The sequence below is a fragment of the Channa argus genome, chromosome 10 (assembly GCF_033026475.1).
Source record: "Channa argus isolate prfri chromosome 10, Channa argus male v1.0, whole genome shotgun sequence".
Lineage (NCBI taxonomy): Eukaryota > Metazoa > Chordata > Actinopteri > Anabantiformes > Channidae > Channa > Channa argus.
In genome coordinates this window covers 13,524,496-13,540,273 of record NC_090206.1, presented here as the reverse complement: position 1 = coordinate 13,540,273, position 15,778 = coordinate 13,524,496, and the positions used below count along the sequence as shown (strand labels likewise).

The 15,778-nt window shown below is 39.4% G+C and overlaps 1 protein-coding gene across 4 annotated transcripts in view; it reads right to left on the bottom strand.

Moving 5' to 3' along the window:
• The window catches only part of LOC137133958 (protocadherin alpha-C2-like), a 165,334-nt gene extending 152,533 nt beyond the window's left edge, over positions 1 to 12,801 (bottom strand). Inside the window, exon 1 of one of the 4 annotated variants that reach the window (XM_067518170.1) lies at positions 10,286 to 12,801. In XM_067518170.1, the coding sequence (XP_067374271.1) occupies positions 10,286 to 12,646 (2,361 nt within the window). In that variant the 5' untranslated portion in view covers positions 12,647 to 12,801. Of the gene's footprint in view, positions 1 to 681; positions 3,109 to 3,632; positions 6,160 to 7,038; positions 9,548 to 10,285 lie in introns of those variants that run through there. The other 3 variants (XM_067518181.1, XM_067518174.1, XM_067518168.1) reach the window with 3 other exon arrangements.
• Positions 12,802 to 15,778: the final 2,977 nt, after the last annotated feature.

Sequence of the window (15,778 nt, the reverse complement as noted above, 5' to 3'; positions counted from 1 at the left end):
GCAGATCAAGATAGGAAACGATTTAATTCTGTATGGTCGAGTTAAAAATGCACACTTTGAAAGGGGCAGAGTTAATTTTGAAAGCAGCCTCACCAATTCACTACTGTAACACTGACACCCAGTGGATAGTTAATATAAAAGAGTGGTCTTTCTTAGCTTTTAGGAAGACAGCGTTAAGGAATTAACTAAAAGTACTATGCGACTGTTGTCAATATCAGCAAAAGCCAACGAAGTTACCAGTTTATAACTTAAACACCAGCCACTTTGGTATTTCAATTACTTCCTGGGACTATGGGAGTACTTATGAAACGTAAGGGAGACTTTCAGCACCTTGGACAGCGTAAGTACCTTTGCGTTAAGATGGTAGTTTGACAGACTAAAAACAAGCATATTCCTCTAGCGTGGGTGCAGGCCGTTGAAAAAAAAAGAATCACAACAAATAGCCTACAGTACCATGGAAACTGATGCCAACATCGGTCGTAACAGTACTAAAGGAAATGACCCGAACTCATTTAACATGTTTTAAGATAGATATTGGTTGGAAGCTTATAGGCCAAGATTTATACATTCCTTTACAGTAAAAAATTACTGTAGCCAGCAGATTTTAACGCAAAGTGTATCAAAGCTAAAATAGGTAATATAAAGTGCTGCGTAAGTCACAATGCTTTAAATTGGTTTTACCTCTTCGTTTGTCCTCCTCCTATCCGGAAGCACTAGTGTGTTCGCCTGGCTCGCCGGGACTATAGTAGATCCTACGCTCATCCTGGGTTCAACTAACATGTACCGTTTGTCTCCAGATCTGTACTGGATGCTGTGACACAGTGTTCCATCATAATTTGTCTCTTGTAGATATTTAGAAGTACAGTCTGTGGACTTTGAACACTGCATTGCAATTAACACAATGATACTGATCAGAAAAAGTACAGAAACTGAGCTCAAAGTTATCATCAGATAAAATGAAACATTGTCCTCCTCGTCAACTTTAGTTGCACTTTTAACATCAGAAGCAGCAAAAGCCTCTTTAAGGTCCACGACTTTGACAACCACAGTAGCTGTTGCTGAGAGTGAAACGTTCCCATTGTCTTTTACCAATATGACCAGTTTATGCTCAGCTTCGTCTGTCTCAGTGAATGAACGAAGTGTTCTGATCTGTCCTGTATATCGGTCCAAAGTAAAGAGACTGTGGTCAGTAACTTGCTGCAGTGAAAATAGTAACCAGCCGTTATATCCTATATCAGCGTCATAGGCTCTGACTTTAGTCACCAAGTGTCCTGCGTTGACATTGCGGGGAACCTCCTCCACACCTTCAGCAGAACCGTTGGAGCTGACTGGATACAGGATGACTGGAGCATTGTCGTTCTGATCCAGAATGAACACGTTCACTGTGACGTTGCTGCTTAGTGACGGAGTTCCAGAATCTGTGGCAACAACTTGGAACTGGAAGGTTTTCAGAGTTTCAAAGTCGAAACTTTTTAGCGCAGATATTTGTCCGTCATCAGGATTTATATTGAGAAAGGATGCAATGTCATTCTGATTTCCTTGTCTAAGTATATTGTAAGATACCACTGCATTAGTGTTTACATCTCTGTCCGTTGCACTTAATGAGAAAATTGACGCTCCAGCAACATTATTTTCTGTCAGGTAAAACTGTAAAGGATTTTGGTCGAAATGTGGGCTGTTGTCATTTATGTCTAGTATCTCAATATTTAAAGTTTTGATAGTGTATAGTGGAGGTTCACCACAGTCATTGGCTTTTATTGTTATTTCATAATGTGACACCTCCTCTCGATCTAAAAATCCCTTAGTGACAACTGAATATATGTTTTCTTTGTAGGAGGGCTTTAATTCAAAAGGTACGTCTGAGGTTATACTTGAGATTATTTTTCCATTCACACCTGAGTCTCTGTCCCTTACACTAAGTAGTGAAATGACTGTGCCGGGCTTTGAGTCCTCAGACACTGTGTTTGACAGCGACGTTACTTGTATTTCAGGTGCATTATCATTAACGTCTATGATTTTTATAATGATCCGACACTCGCCTGTCAGTGAAGGTGTTCCCTTATCCGATGCCTCAACATCAAGTTTATAAACGTCATTTTCTTCAAAGTCAACCAGTCCTTTTATTTTAATCTCCCCAGTTAATTTGTCCAATTCAAAAATGTCATACATGTTTTTCTTAGGCGTTTTTCCGAGACTGTATTCGATTTCCCCATTAGTACCTTCATCGGGGTCTGTCGCATTGATTTTAAAAACTAAAGTACCGACTGGAACATTTTCTTTTATTGCAGTTTGGTAAATCTCTTGACTAAACGTGGGGCGATTATCGTTACCATCAAGAACAAAAATGGAAATATTCAGTGTCCCTGACCTTTGTGGTTTCCCTCCGTCAACTGCTTGGACAGTTAGCAAGTGTTTGCTTGTTTGTTCTCTGTCTAATACTTTTTTCAGTATCAAAAATGGTATTTTATCCTCATCGCTTTGTCGGATATCAATTTCAAAGTGGTCATTTGACGTTAAAGTATATGTACGAATAGAATTAATGCCAGCATCCGGGTCGCGAGCAGCGTGAATTTGCAGTCGCCTTCCTGGCAGTGTCTGCTCAAATATTTCAAAAATTTGCTCTTTTTCAGGAAAGCTGGGAGAGTGATCATTGACATCGGTAATTTCTACAACTACATGGTGCATTTCTAAAGGGTTTTCGACCAGGATGTTTAGCTCCATTAGACATGCACCACTACCATGACACAGCTCCTCTCTGTCGATTTGCTTAGAGACATACAGATATCCATTGTCCTGGTTTAGATCAAAATATACGTCCTTAGTTCCAGATACAACACGGAACCGTCGGCCAATTAATAAGTTGATATCCAGTCCAAGGTCCTTCGCTACATTTCCAATAATTGTCCCTTCCTTCACCTCCTCTGGAATAGAGTATCGTATTTGAGCAAAAGCCTGCTTTCCGGCAGCATACAGTAAAGACATATAAAACAGAAACGAGTAATACTCCGTTGTTCGAGTTCGTCTGTTGGCTTCCATTGTTACATTAAACATCAGATACAACAAAGGCTTTTAGTGCTACAAAAATCAGTTAGTCCAAGTCTATTGTCTAACACATAGTTACACAATACACCTTGAATCAATCGGTTTTCGTGTTTCATTCAAATGCCTGCCCTGCTCTGGGTTACAAACAAAAGCTTTTAAGGGGAGGAACATGGTTTTCTACCGTTTCCTAAATTTACAGCGACATCTCTAGGTCAATCAACGCACGTACAGTAATTAAAAGGACACATTGTGTTTGTGACAAACAACTTTCTCTCCTGGTGTTAATATTCACTCAGTGCAATATTACATAAACTACAAGAAGATACAAATGGAGAGCTAAAGGAAAACAACAAACTGTATATTCACATATTGCTTGGCCGAGAAGCTAAACATTTCGGCACAGACTGTATATGTTTTTGTGTTTTTTTAATTAAACTGCTTATTGTGGACTCAACAGTCGTTTTGATAATCGTCTGACAACTAATACATATTATATAAATGTGTGTTTATATTTAGTCAACCATACAAATGTTGTATACATTTGAAATTATTCTTAAACTATATGTTAATTGTTACATTGAAGGTCTTACCTCTTCAGTTGCCCGTCTCCTGTCTGGAAATACTAGAGTATTTGCATGACTTCCCGGCACTATAGTAGATCCTATGCTCATTCTGGGTCCAACTAACATGTACCGTTTGTCTCCAGATCTGTACTGGATGCTGTGACACAGTGTTCCATCATAATTTGGCTCTTGTAGATATTTAGAAGTATAGTCTGTGGACTTTGAACACTGCATTGCAATTAACACAATGATACTGATGAGAAAAAGTACAGAAACTGAGCCCAAAGTTATCATCAGATAAAATGCAACATTGTCCTCCTCGTCAACTTTTGTTGGACTTTTAACATCAGAAGCAGCAGAAGCCTCTTTAGGCTCCACGACTTTGACAATCACAGTAGCTGTTGCTGAGAGTGAAACGTTCCCATTGTCTTTTACCAGTATGAGCAGTTTATGCTCGGCCTCGTCTGTCTCAGTGAATGAACGAAGTGTTCTGATCTGTCCTGTATATCGGTCCAAAGCAAAGAGACTGTGGTCAGTAACTTGCTGCAGTGAAAAGAGTAACCAGCCGTTATATCCTATATCAGCGTCATAAGCTCTGACTTTAGTCACCAAGTGTCCTGCGTTGACATTGCGGGGAACCTCCTCCACACCTTCAGCAGAACCGTTGGAACTGACTGGATACAGGATGACTGGAGCGTTGTCGTTCTGATCCAGAATGAACACGTTCACCGTGACGTTGCTGCTTAGTGACGGAGTTCCAGAATCTGTGGCAACAACTTGGAAGTGGAAAGTTTTCATAGTTTCAAAATCAAAACTTTTTAGCGCAGATATCTGTCCGTTTTCTGAGTTGATATTTAAAAATCCTGTAGTTTTCGATTGACTATTGTCCTCTCTAACTATACGATAAGTCAAAGCCGCATTCTCATTTAAGTCCTTATCTGAAGCCGTAACAGAAAATAATGGGATACCTGGGACGTTGTTTTCCACCAGGTAAAGCTCAACTGGATTGTTCACAAATTCTGGGATGTTATCATTCACGTCTGATACTTCAATGCTTAGTGTTTTTATAGTGGATAACGGAGGCTGACCACAGTCTGTAGCTGATACTGTGATGTTATAGTGCGAAACCGATTCTCGATCCAAATGTTGTTTCACAACTAATGAGTATATATTATCTTGAAATGATGATTTTAATTCAAATGGCACATTTTCTTTAAGACTACATATTACCTTTCCATTTAATCCGGCGTCTCTGTCTGTAATACTAATAAGAGAAACTACAGTCCCGGGTTTCGAGGCTTCAGGTACTATTTTTGACAAAGATGTCACATCTATTTCAGGTTTGTTGTCATTTTCATCAAGCACTTTGATGATTACTCTGCAATCAGTACTCATTGGTGGTTGTCCTTTATCAGTAGCATGGACGTCTAATTTATAAACCTCAGTCTTCTCAAAATCAATTTCTCCTTTAACTTTAATTTCGCCACTGTCTTTATCTAACATAAACATGTCATATATTTTTCGGTCAAGTTGGCCACCAAAAAAATATTCAATCTCGCCATTTGTTCCCTCGTCCACATCCGTTGCTTTTACCTTTATCACACTTGTGTCTGCACCTACATTTTCAGGTATTGCTACTGAATACACTTCTTGGTTAAATACAGGGTGGTTATCATTTGAATCGAGGACAATGACGGTAACATTTAAAGTCCCTGATCTCGTTGGATTTCCACCATCAACTGCTGTTAAAATTAATTTGTGCTCGTGGTGCTTTTCCCGGTCCAAAGACTTTTGCATTACTAAGAATGGTATCTTGTCCTCTCCTCTTTCTCGAATTTGTATATTAAAATATTCATTGTGATTTAATTTATACACACGTACAGTATTGGTGAGAACATCCGGATCGTGCGCAGTTGGTAATTGGAAACGTTTACCAGGAGCCGTGGATTCCGAAATTTCTAAAATATAGTCTTCTTCTTGAAAGCTCGGTGAATTGTCATTTACATCCACGATTTCCACTCCAACATAATGTATTTCCATGGGATTCTCCGCTACCATTTTAAGGTTCTTTAAACAGGGCGAGACACTTTCACAGAGCTTCTCTCGGTCGATGTTCTTATGCACATACAAGATGCCATTGTTCTGGTTTACTGCAAACTGAGCATCTTCACTTCCAGAGACAATACGGAACCGTCTTTCCTCCAAAGAGCTGATGTCCAAACCTAGATCCTTGGCTATATTTCCAACAACAGAGCCCATGCTTACTTCCTCTGGAATCGAATATTTGATCTGACCGGAAACCCTCTCCACGCAGCTGAGCATCACAGAAAGACTGAATGTAACCCACCAGAACTGTGGTCCTCGTCTTTGTCTTCTGAATGGCATCGTTTCAGATATGTTTTTAATATTATTTCCACTCGCAGAACCTTAAGAAAAAACGTCCTGTTTCAACAAAGAATATTCCGCTCCAGTCTGTCCCATATGTTTAACTTACTTATATAAAAAATCCACTACGACAGTCCTCTTTCCTTTGAATCAAAACCGTCTCCTTTCTGACCACCAAAAACAAATCGCTCAAGAAGGGGCAGGGCCAAGGTTGTCACATGACAGTTTTTTGCTGATAAGACACTGACACCTTGTGGATCGGGCACAGCAAAATGTATTTTAAACCCAGCTTTAGAAGTGGAAAACAATGGTAATTTAAAAAAAAATATATATATATAATGCCTACGCACGTCCTGTAATCATAACAGTAAACATTGGATGTAGAGTTACGTTTTTAAGGTTTACTGTATCACGATTTTGCATATGAGCGGCGTTTCCTCTGACATTTTCTCTGACGTTACTTAACAGAATTATCACTTAAAGCTTTCAAGTGTGAGTGTTATCCTATTATATGTTAATTAGGCAATGACTTAATGTACAAGGTACATCCAAATGTTTAATACACGGTAGTATAGTAAGACACATTGGTGTTTTATAGTAAACATCATTCCATCAACAAATGCGCAAACATAAAACACCATACAACAAACATAAATCTTTAAAAAAACAACACTACGATATGACCTACTATGGACTGCGCAACAAGATATAGTCCATTGTTGGTATAGCTTTGCTCGTGAATTAGCATAAAACGTTTGATTTAGTATGTTATACACGAGGTTAAACTTAAATACAAACTTCAAAATAACCACACTGACCGATTCGCCATACTTAACCTCAGCACCCTGGACAGCGCAGAGCAGAACAGTGTATAGCGGCTCGCGGCATTAGCGTAAACATAATGTCTGATTTTCAGAGATACGTAAAGGTCCTTACATTTTCAAAAGTATTCATACAAGGAGGAAAGTATCGCAATGCAAATTATCTCTCAGCAAATTCAAGTGCATTACAAGAAAAATCTTCAAACAAAATCTACCAATGACCTTACCTCTTCAGATGTCCTCCTTCTGTCAGGAAGCGCTAGTGTATTCGCATGGCTCCCAGGGATTATAGTAGATCCTATGCTCATTCTGGGTCCAACTAACATGTATCGTTTATCTCCAGATCTGTACTGGATGCTGTGACACAGTGTTCCATCATAATTTGGCTCTTGTAGATATTTAGAAGTATAGTCTGTGGACTTTGAACACTGCATTGCAATTAACACAATGATACTGATGAGAAAAAGTACAGAAACTGAGCCCAAAGTTATCATCAGATAAAATGCAACATTGTCCTCCTCGTCAACGTTAGTTGCACTTTTAACATCAGAAGCAGCAGAAGCCTCTTTAGGCTCCACGACTTTAACAACCACAGTAGCTGATGCTGAGAGTGAAATGTTTCCATTGTCTTTTACCAGTATGACCAGTTTATGCTCAGCCTCGTCTGTCTCAGTGAATGAACGAAGTGTTCTGATCTGTCCTGTATATCGGTCCAAAGTAAAGAGACTGTGGTCAGTAACTTGCTGCAGTGAAAAGAGTAACCAACCGTTATATCCTATATCAGCGTCATAGGCTCTGACTTTAGTCACCAAGTGTCCTGCGTTGACATTGCGGGGAACCTCCTCCACACCTTCAGCAGAACCGTTGGAGCTGACTGGATACAGGATGACTGGAGCGTTGTCGTTCTGATCCAGAATGAACACGTTCACTGTGACGTTGCTGCTTAGCGACGGAGTTCCAGAATCTGTGGCAACAACTTGGAACTGGAAGGTTTTTAGACTTTCAAAGTCGAAACTTTTTAGTGCTGATATTTGTCCGTTTTCAGAATTGATATATAATACAGATGACATTTCTCCCTGTAGCCCATCACCTTTCACAAAGCGGTACGTTACTGCTGCATTTTCATTTAGATCATCATCAACAGCACTGACAGAGAATATAGAATTGCCCGGTGTATTGTTCTCTACTAAATAGAGTTCAAATGAATTCCTGCTAAAATTTGGTTTGTTATCATTTACGTCTGACACCTGAACACGCAGTGTTTTTACAGTAGAAAGCGGAGGTTCACCACAGTCAGTTGCTGTTATTGTGATGTTATAATGAGACACGGTTTCTCGGTCTAAACGCCTCTTCGTGATAAGAGAGTACATGTTTTCTTCAATGGATTGTGTCAAATCAAACGGGACACCATCCAAGATTTTACAAATAACCTGTCCATTAACACCTGAATCTTTGTCCGTAACGCTAATGAGAGCGATAACAGTCCCGGGCTTTGAATCTTCTGGGACTACATTGGACAAAGATGTTACTTCTATCTCGGGTTTATTATCATTCACATCTTTAATTTTTATCACAACTCGACTTTCGGCTGTCCATGGTGGCTGTCCTTTATCTGAAGCCTGCAAATCGAGCCTATATAACTCCGTGTCTTCAAAGTCCACTTTGCCTTTAACTCTAATTTCGCCCGTGACACTGTTTAATACAAATGTGTCAAGCACGTTTTTATTTTGTGTCTTTCCAAAACTGTATTCAACCTCGCTGTTCAACCCTTCGTCTAAATCTGTAGCGTTAAGTTGTATTACAAGAGTTCCAGTTGGGGCGTTTTCCTCTAATGTCACAGTGTAAATATCTTTGCTAAATACAGGGCGGTTATCATTCGCATCTAGCACAGTGATAGTCATATTTAGGCTCTCAGATTTCGACGGACTGCCCCCATCAAGAGCCGTTAACACTAAACAGTGTTCCGCCTTTTGCTCCCTGTCCAAAATCTTTTTCAACACCAAAAACGGTGTCTTGTCGTCTTCGCTGTCTCTTACTTCAATATCAAAAAAATCATTTGCGTTCAATTTATATAACCGAACTGAGTGTGCACCGAGATCAGGGTCTCTAGCGGCATGAATTTGGAAACGGGTGCCCGGAGGCGTGTGCTCTGCTATTTCCAACCGCTGCTCCTTTTCCGGAAAAGTCGGTGAATGGTCATTAACATCAGTTATTTCAACACCGACATAATGTATCTCCAGAGGTCTTTCAACAACAATTTTCAGGTTTATCAAACAAACCTTGCTTCCATCACAGAGCTCTTCACGGTCCGGAACTTTTCCAATATACATCACTCCATTGTTCTGATTTAGCTGGAACAGACCATGATTTGGGCGCGATACAATTCGAAAACGTCTGTCTGTCAAAGTACTCAGATCAAGCCCTAAATCCTTCGCAACATTTCCAACGGGGAACCCCACTTGTACCTCTTCTGGAACAGAGTATCTTAACTGAGCCAAAATACGCTCATCAAAGCACAGCAACAAAGTCCCGACAATCCACCAGCATTTCACTCGGCGCCTTTGTCTTTGTTCTGTCATTGTGAATCAAAAAAGAAGACTTTCTTTTGGGCAAAAACAAGTATTCCGGGAGTTCATCGAACCATACTTATCAGATCAGTTTCACCATTCTCAAATAGAAGCTTGTCCACACATTATCTGATATTCACATTGCTTGATTCAAATGCTGTGTAGTCTGCCAGTATACCACCTCCGTCAGCAATCACCCAAAGATGGGCTGGGCCTTTAGAGATGTATTACCTTAACCATTATTTAGCCCAACCTGACACCATGTGGTCAAAAAAGTACAAATAAAAAAAAGGGTTTTACTTCACTAGCTCCTTTTTTTTTTGTCTACGTACATATATGTTGTACAGCAATGAAGTCATAAAGTACTTAAGAATGTCATCAAAAACGCCCAACATAGTCTGACTCTGGAGGAAGCTTAAATCGGTTGTTTCTCAGCAGCCTCTTATGAGCGTGGGAGTCGTGGTGTGTGTGGACGAAGAGTATGAAAGGCAAGAAAAAGTGCAAATAATTATATCTGCGTACATGTAATGAAACCATGGTTAACTTCGACAAATCCATTCTCTGTTTGAGCACTGTTTTAAAGACAAAAGTAACACATTGTAGATCCCCACTTTAATTACACTGTGGTTTCGCCTTGAGTTAGACAAAATACCTAGCTGAATGTAATACTAACATAAAGGGGAATATACTTTTTTGTATTATTATGTATTTTGTATTATTATATTATTCTTGTATTCACCAGGGGTATATGAATACATAAAAAGCACTAAATGGTATTTAAGTAATAATAAAAAAAACACATTTACGCGTTTGGTTTAAAATGTTTTAAGAACCTTCTCATTTTAATAAGATATATATGCACGTTAGAAGTGGTGGATTAGTTTTTAATACCATAAATTGTGCTTACCTCTTCAGCTGTGCGTCTCCTGTCAGGAAGCACGAGGGTGTTCGCATTGCTGCCCGGGACTATAGTAGATCCTATGCTCATCCTGGGTCCAACTAACATGTACCGTTTGTCCCCAGATCTGTACTGGATGCTGTGACACAGTGTCCCATCATAATTTGGCTCTTGTAGATATTTAGAAGTATAGTCTGTGGACTTTGAACACTGCATTGCAATTAACACAACGATACTGATGAGAAAAAGTACAGAAACTGAGCCCAAAGTTATCATCAGATAAAATGCAACATTGTCATCCTCGTCAACTTTAGTTGCACTTTTAACATCAGAAGCAGCAAAAGCCTCTTTAGGCTCCACGACTTTAACAACCACAGTAGCTGTTGCTGAGAGTGAAACGTTCCCATTGTCTTTTACCAGTATGACCAGTTTATGCTCAGCCTCGTCTGTCTCAGTGAATGAACGAAGTGTTCTGATCTGTCCTGTATATCGGTCCAAAGTAAAGAGACTGTGGTCAGTAACTTGCTGCAGTGAAAAGAGTAACCAGCCGTTATATCCTATATCAGCGTCATAGGCTCTGACTTTAGTCACCAAGTGTCCTGCGTTGACATTGCGGGGAACCTCCTCCACACCTTCAGCAGAACCGTTGGAGCTGACTGGATACAGGATGACTGGAGCGTTGTCGTTCTGATCCAGAATGAACACGTTCACCGTGACGTTGCTGCTTAGTGACGGAGTTCCAGAATCTGTGGCAACAACTTGGAACTGGAAAGTTTTTAGAGTTTCAAAGTCGAAACTTTTAAGCGCTGAAACGGCACCATTGGCTTCATTTATATTTAAAAAGGTAGTGTAAGTCGGCTCTGGACTCTTTCGGTCAAGTGAATATGTGATCAATGCATTTTCATCTCCATCAGCATCAGTTGCGCTCACTGAAAAAATAGATATTCCAGCCTTGTTATTTTCAGCTACATAAAAACTATAGGGACTTTCAGTGAACAGTGGACTATTGTCATTTACATCCAGCACATCTACCTTTATTACTTTAATAGATGATAGGACGGGGCTCCCTAAATCCTTTGCAGTTATTTTAATATTATACATATTCACCTCTTCCTTATCTAGATAAACTTTAGTTATCAAAGAGTATGACTGTCCGTCGGGGGACGGCTTTAAGTCAAAAGGTACATCATCGGGCACACTGCAGACCACCTGTCCGTTCACACCTGAGTCAAGGTCTGTTACACCCATCAACGCCACTACTGTGCCAGGAGGTGCGTCCTCCGGAATTCTACTTGAAAGGGATGTGATTTCAATTTCCGGTCGGTTGTCGTTCACATCTTCTATTCTGACAATCACATTGCAATGTGTAGATAGAGACACTGCGCCTTTATCCGCTGCCAGTACCTTAATCTCGTAGACTTGCTTTTCCTCATAGTCAAGGCTTCCTTTCACTGTTAGTTTGCCAGTTCTACTATCCAAATCAAACGGCTCAGATGAGAGCCCTCTGAGTTTGTTTCTTAAAGAGTACTCGATCTCCCCGTTCATCCCTTCATCCAAGTCAGATGCATTTACTGTCAGCAGAAATGTACCCGCAGGTGCGTTTTCCTTTATTGTTACAGAATATTTTTGCTTATCACAAACTGGTGAGTTGTCGTTAATGTCAGACACAATAACGGTGACGTTAATGGTACCAGATTTTGGTGGTTTTCCACCATCAACAGCTGTTAATACTAAGCAGTGTTGAGCAGTGTTTTCTCTATCCAAAGGTCGCTGTAATATCAGGAATGGTATCTTCCCATCCTCCCCAAATTCCTCAGTTTCCAGACGAAAATACTGATTATTGTTTAGCTTATATAATTGTAGAGAATTCAAACCAACATCCAAGTCATGTGCTCCTTCAATTTGAAATCGAGATCCTACTATGGCGGACTCCAGAACCTCTAATGTGTAGTTTTCCTCAGGGAAATTCGGGGAATTGTCGTTGACATCAAATATTTCTATTGTTACCTGGTGCATCTCGAGAGGATTTTCTACAACTGCTTTTAGATTTGTGATGCACGGAACAGTTTTTGTGCATAGCTCCTCCCTGTCTACTCGTTGGTTCACCAACAAAGCCCCATCTCTCGGGTTTACCTTAAACAAATCCTGCTTTGTTCCTGATACAACGCGAAGATTCCTGTCCGTCAGTCTCCCAAGATCTAAACCGAGGTCTTTGGCCATATTTCCAACTACTGTCCCGTAATTAAATTCTTCCTGAATGGAATATCGTATTTGAGCAGATACCATTTCCAGTTTAGTCACAACTAACAGCGTTAGACAAGAAGAAATCCACACACCCAGCCATTTTCCTGGTATGTCCGTAATCGCCATTGTTTTTGCAAAACCCTTTTAAAGAACCGTCTCAAATCCGTCAATTGAATTAATTTGGGATTCTTAATGTTCTGTTTTGGACAAAAATACAAACATCCTGAGCAACCACCATTCTAGCAGACGATGAAGGTTGTTGCGTCCATTCTTTCAACCCCTTCTCTTTGGTTGTTACTTAGTGCACAAATAAAAGAGATGCCACCTCCACTCGCAATCGTTGTGGGGATTTATAATGTAACGGCGCCACCTCTCGCCAGTGTAACGATGGTGTAATGAGAATAAAATGTTTCTTTCCCAGCGTATCCTGTTTAAGTTTACTCACTAACACGTCATCGAAAATCAAGCACTCTGTGAGTAGAAGTCATTTTCATTTTTTAACATTACTGTGTTGTCAGATCTTGAAAAGCAAAAAGTTATTGTCTTGATTTTATGTTTTATTTAAGTGTCCCGTTGTTTTACACTTGTCATTTTGTTTTAAAAATGCCTGATGTGAAACAAAAGCGGTCATTCATGTTTGTTTATATACTTTTCTTCTTTCTTCCAAATAGTTATACTGTTTATTTTGGTTTGATGATTATAAAAAGCTAAAAAAAACTTAAAAGTTAATTCATTTATAATTTTGTTTTTATATTTTTCAATACCAATATATTTTATTTATTCTTTTGGTCTTTAGAAATATGATTTTCTTGCATTTCATCTGATTTACTGTTCAGTGACAAAAACACTTCCTGCTTATCGCAGCAATTAAATCTATTGTGTTAAATCTGTGTTTAAATTGTGGTCGAATCAGCACAGTCCCATAATGTTTATGCTATTACAGAGGTGAGCAGTGACATCTCATGGATTAGTACTGCAAGTGCAACCATGATAAGCCCACCAGTGAGCCGGCTCTGCATTGCGCACATACAATTGTACCTTGTTCTCCCTGCAGCAACCATACCCCCTGCACCTGCAGCAGTACATGGGGAAATGTAGAATAAATAAAGACATTTCGTATATACGACAAAAAATACGAACATACCAAAAGAAACCAAGTCATAAACTGACGTCAAATATAAAACACGACCCCCTCCCACCTGATATAACCACGTATTGGTTTTGGATTTAGGACAGACATAGAGGTGCGAGTGCGCAAGAGCTGCCGCATTCTGCACCACTCCCTCTATCGTTTCCCACATGCTGCGGCAATAATACCAGACTGTTTCGCACCCCATTCCCATTATTTGTAACCCTTACTAGACAAAGGTAACAGCAATATTTTGGACAAAATATCCTGATGTCTGCAGCATTGGACTCCCTCACTGTTAAGTGTGTGAGTATGTGTGTGTGTTGATGGTGGGGGATGGAGGAGTGCAATATGAAATTACATTCAGCTTCAAAGCACAGACAGCACGTCGCCATGGCAACGCAGCTCCGTTAGGGAGATCACTGTCCGTGGTGCTGAAAGCAAGCATGCGCTAAGGAAGGAGCGAAACTGAGGGGGAGGGAAAGGAAAGCATGTTGCAAATAATCAAAACCAGCTGTATATAATTTATAATGAAGGTTTCAGGTGGGAGATTGATGTCCAGGAAGTAGAAATATGCAAAATGTCATTTGGGTTTTGTTTTCATTAGTAGATAAATATGCATTGCAAGAGAGACCCCAAAGATATACTAACAAGATATACTGTACTAAGGCATTGCATAGTGTGTTGTATTAGCCTACTAGTGCCAGCTGGTGGTTGCTCTAATGACGTGTACTTGGTACATTGTTGTGGGCTAGTGTGCTTGTTTTTAAAAATCAGAAGCATATATTTACCTTTATTTGTGCTTTATTTAAAAGGCATCACACACTTTGAGTGCTTCTAAAATGCTTATGTATGAGGTAAATTAAGATAACTCATCATGTAGGCTCAAATGTCAGCATATACTGGCTGCACACAACCTCTGTTCTCTAGGGAGACGAGGTCATGTGTGCACATACTAACGAATCAAAGACAGAGAGAAACATACTTAATAGAGGCCCCTAAAAATCCTGCAAAACATACATCACTGGTAATATATTGTTAACTCATAAATAAACCTACTAAATTTTTTTAACCAGTGGCATGTAGCCCAGTTCATCAGCCTCTAATTAGAACTTTAGTTAAGACATAGTTTATCTTTTTATAAATGTTTGTGTTTTATTTTATTTATTATTTCATTTTTTGCAGGATGAAGATCTGTCATGATGTCCCCACACATGGTCAAAGTAAAAGTTGTGCCAGTCATAACAGCTGAGATGGGTCCCTTAGCTGGAACTAATTTACACTCCCATGAGACAGGTAGTGTCATGCAATTGAGTGAGCAATAACTAAAATTTTGCCAAAAGTAACTCCATAAAATGTCCAGATTATAACCTATGAGCCTTTTGGACATTTTAAAGACCTCATCTCTACATGAAGATTCACCAATCACACATATAAATATTATTTGCTTCTACCTGTATATGTGATTTTTCTTACGAACAGTCCCAAGGCTTGTTAGTAAAGCCAGTTTTCTTGCCTTTATTTATTATGTTTATTGTTTTTAAAAAGAGTTAAAATGATGATGTTTTATTTAGAATTTCTTTTGAATCAGTACTTACATTCAGTGTCCTTGAAGCAGTATGAAGATAGAAGTTAGTTCCTATTTTGGTTTGCATCGAAGTTTCCTACAGAAAGATCTACTTTATGGAAAACTAATATGACACTGAGCAGATTGTAGCTGTAAACTCCTGTCTGTATATTTAGCTATAGTCTCCTTGTAAGATAGTAAGGAATTGTTACCAGTCACCACCATCCCACAGACATTGCCTGTGAAAATATCTTCAGAGCATTCTACTATACCACTCTGTGCAAGACATAACTCGGTTTCTAAGCTTGACTTAATGCAGCATTTCACATTTTCCCGTAGTGTAACCTTAAATAAAAACCAGTGAAAGTTACATTCAGCAATTCCAAATCTTCATATGCACATACTGTATACCAATTCCCCCTTCCTTTTATAAGGAGAACAGAAAGTCTTTGTTTGATCGTTTGACACTTTAATGCTTTTGTATTCATGAATCCTGTTTACATGACTCTTAGGCCAAATGACAAATTGATTTTTGTAAGAACTGGTTACCCTTAAATTTGCA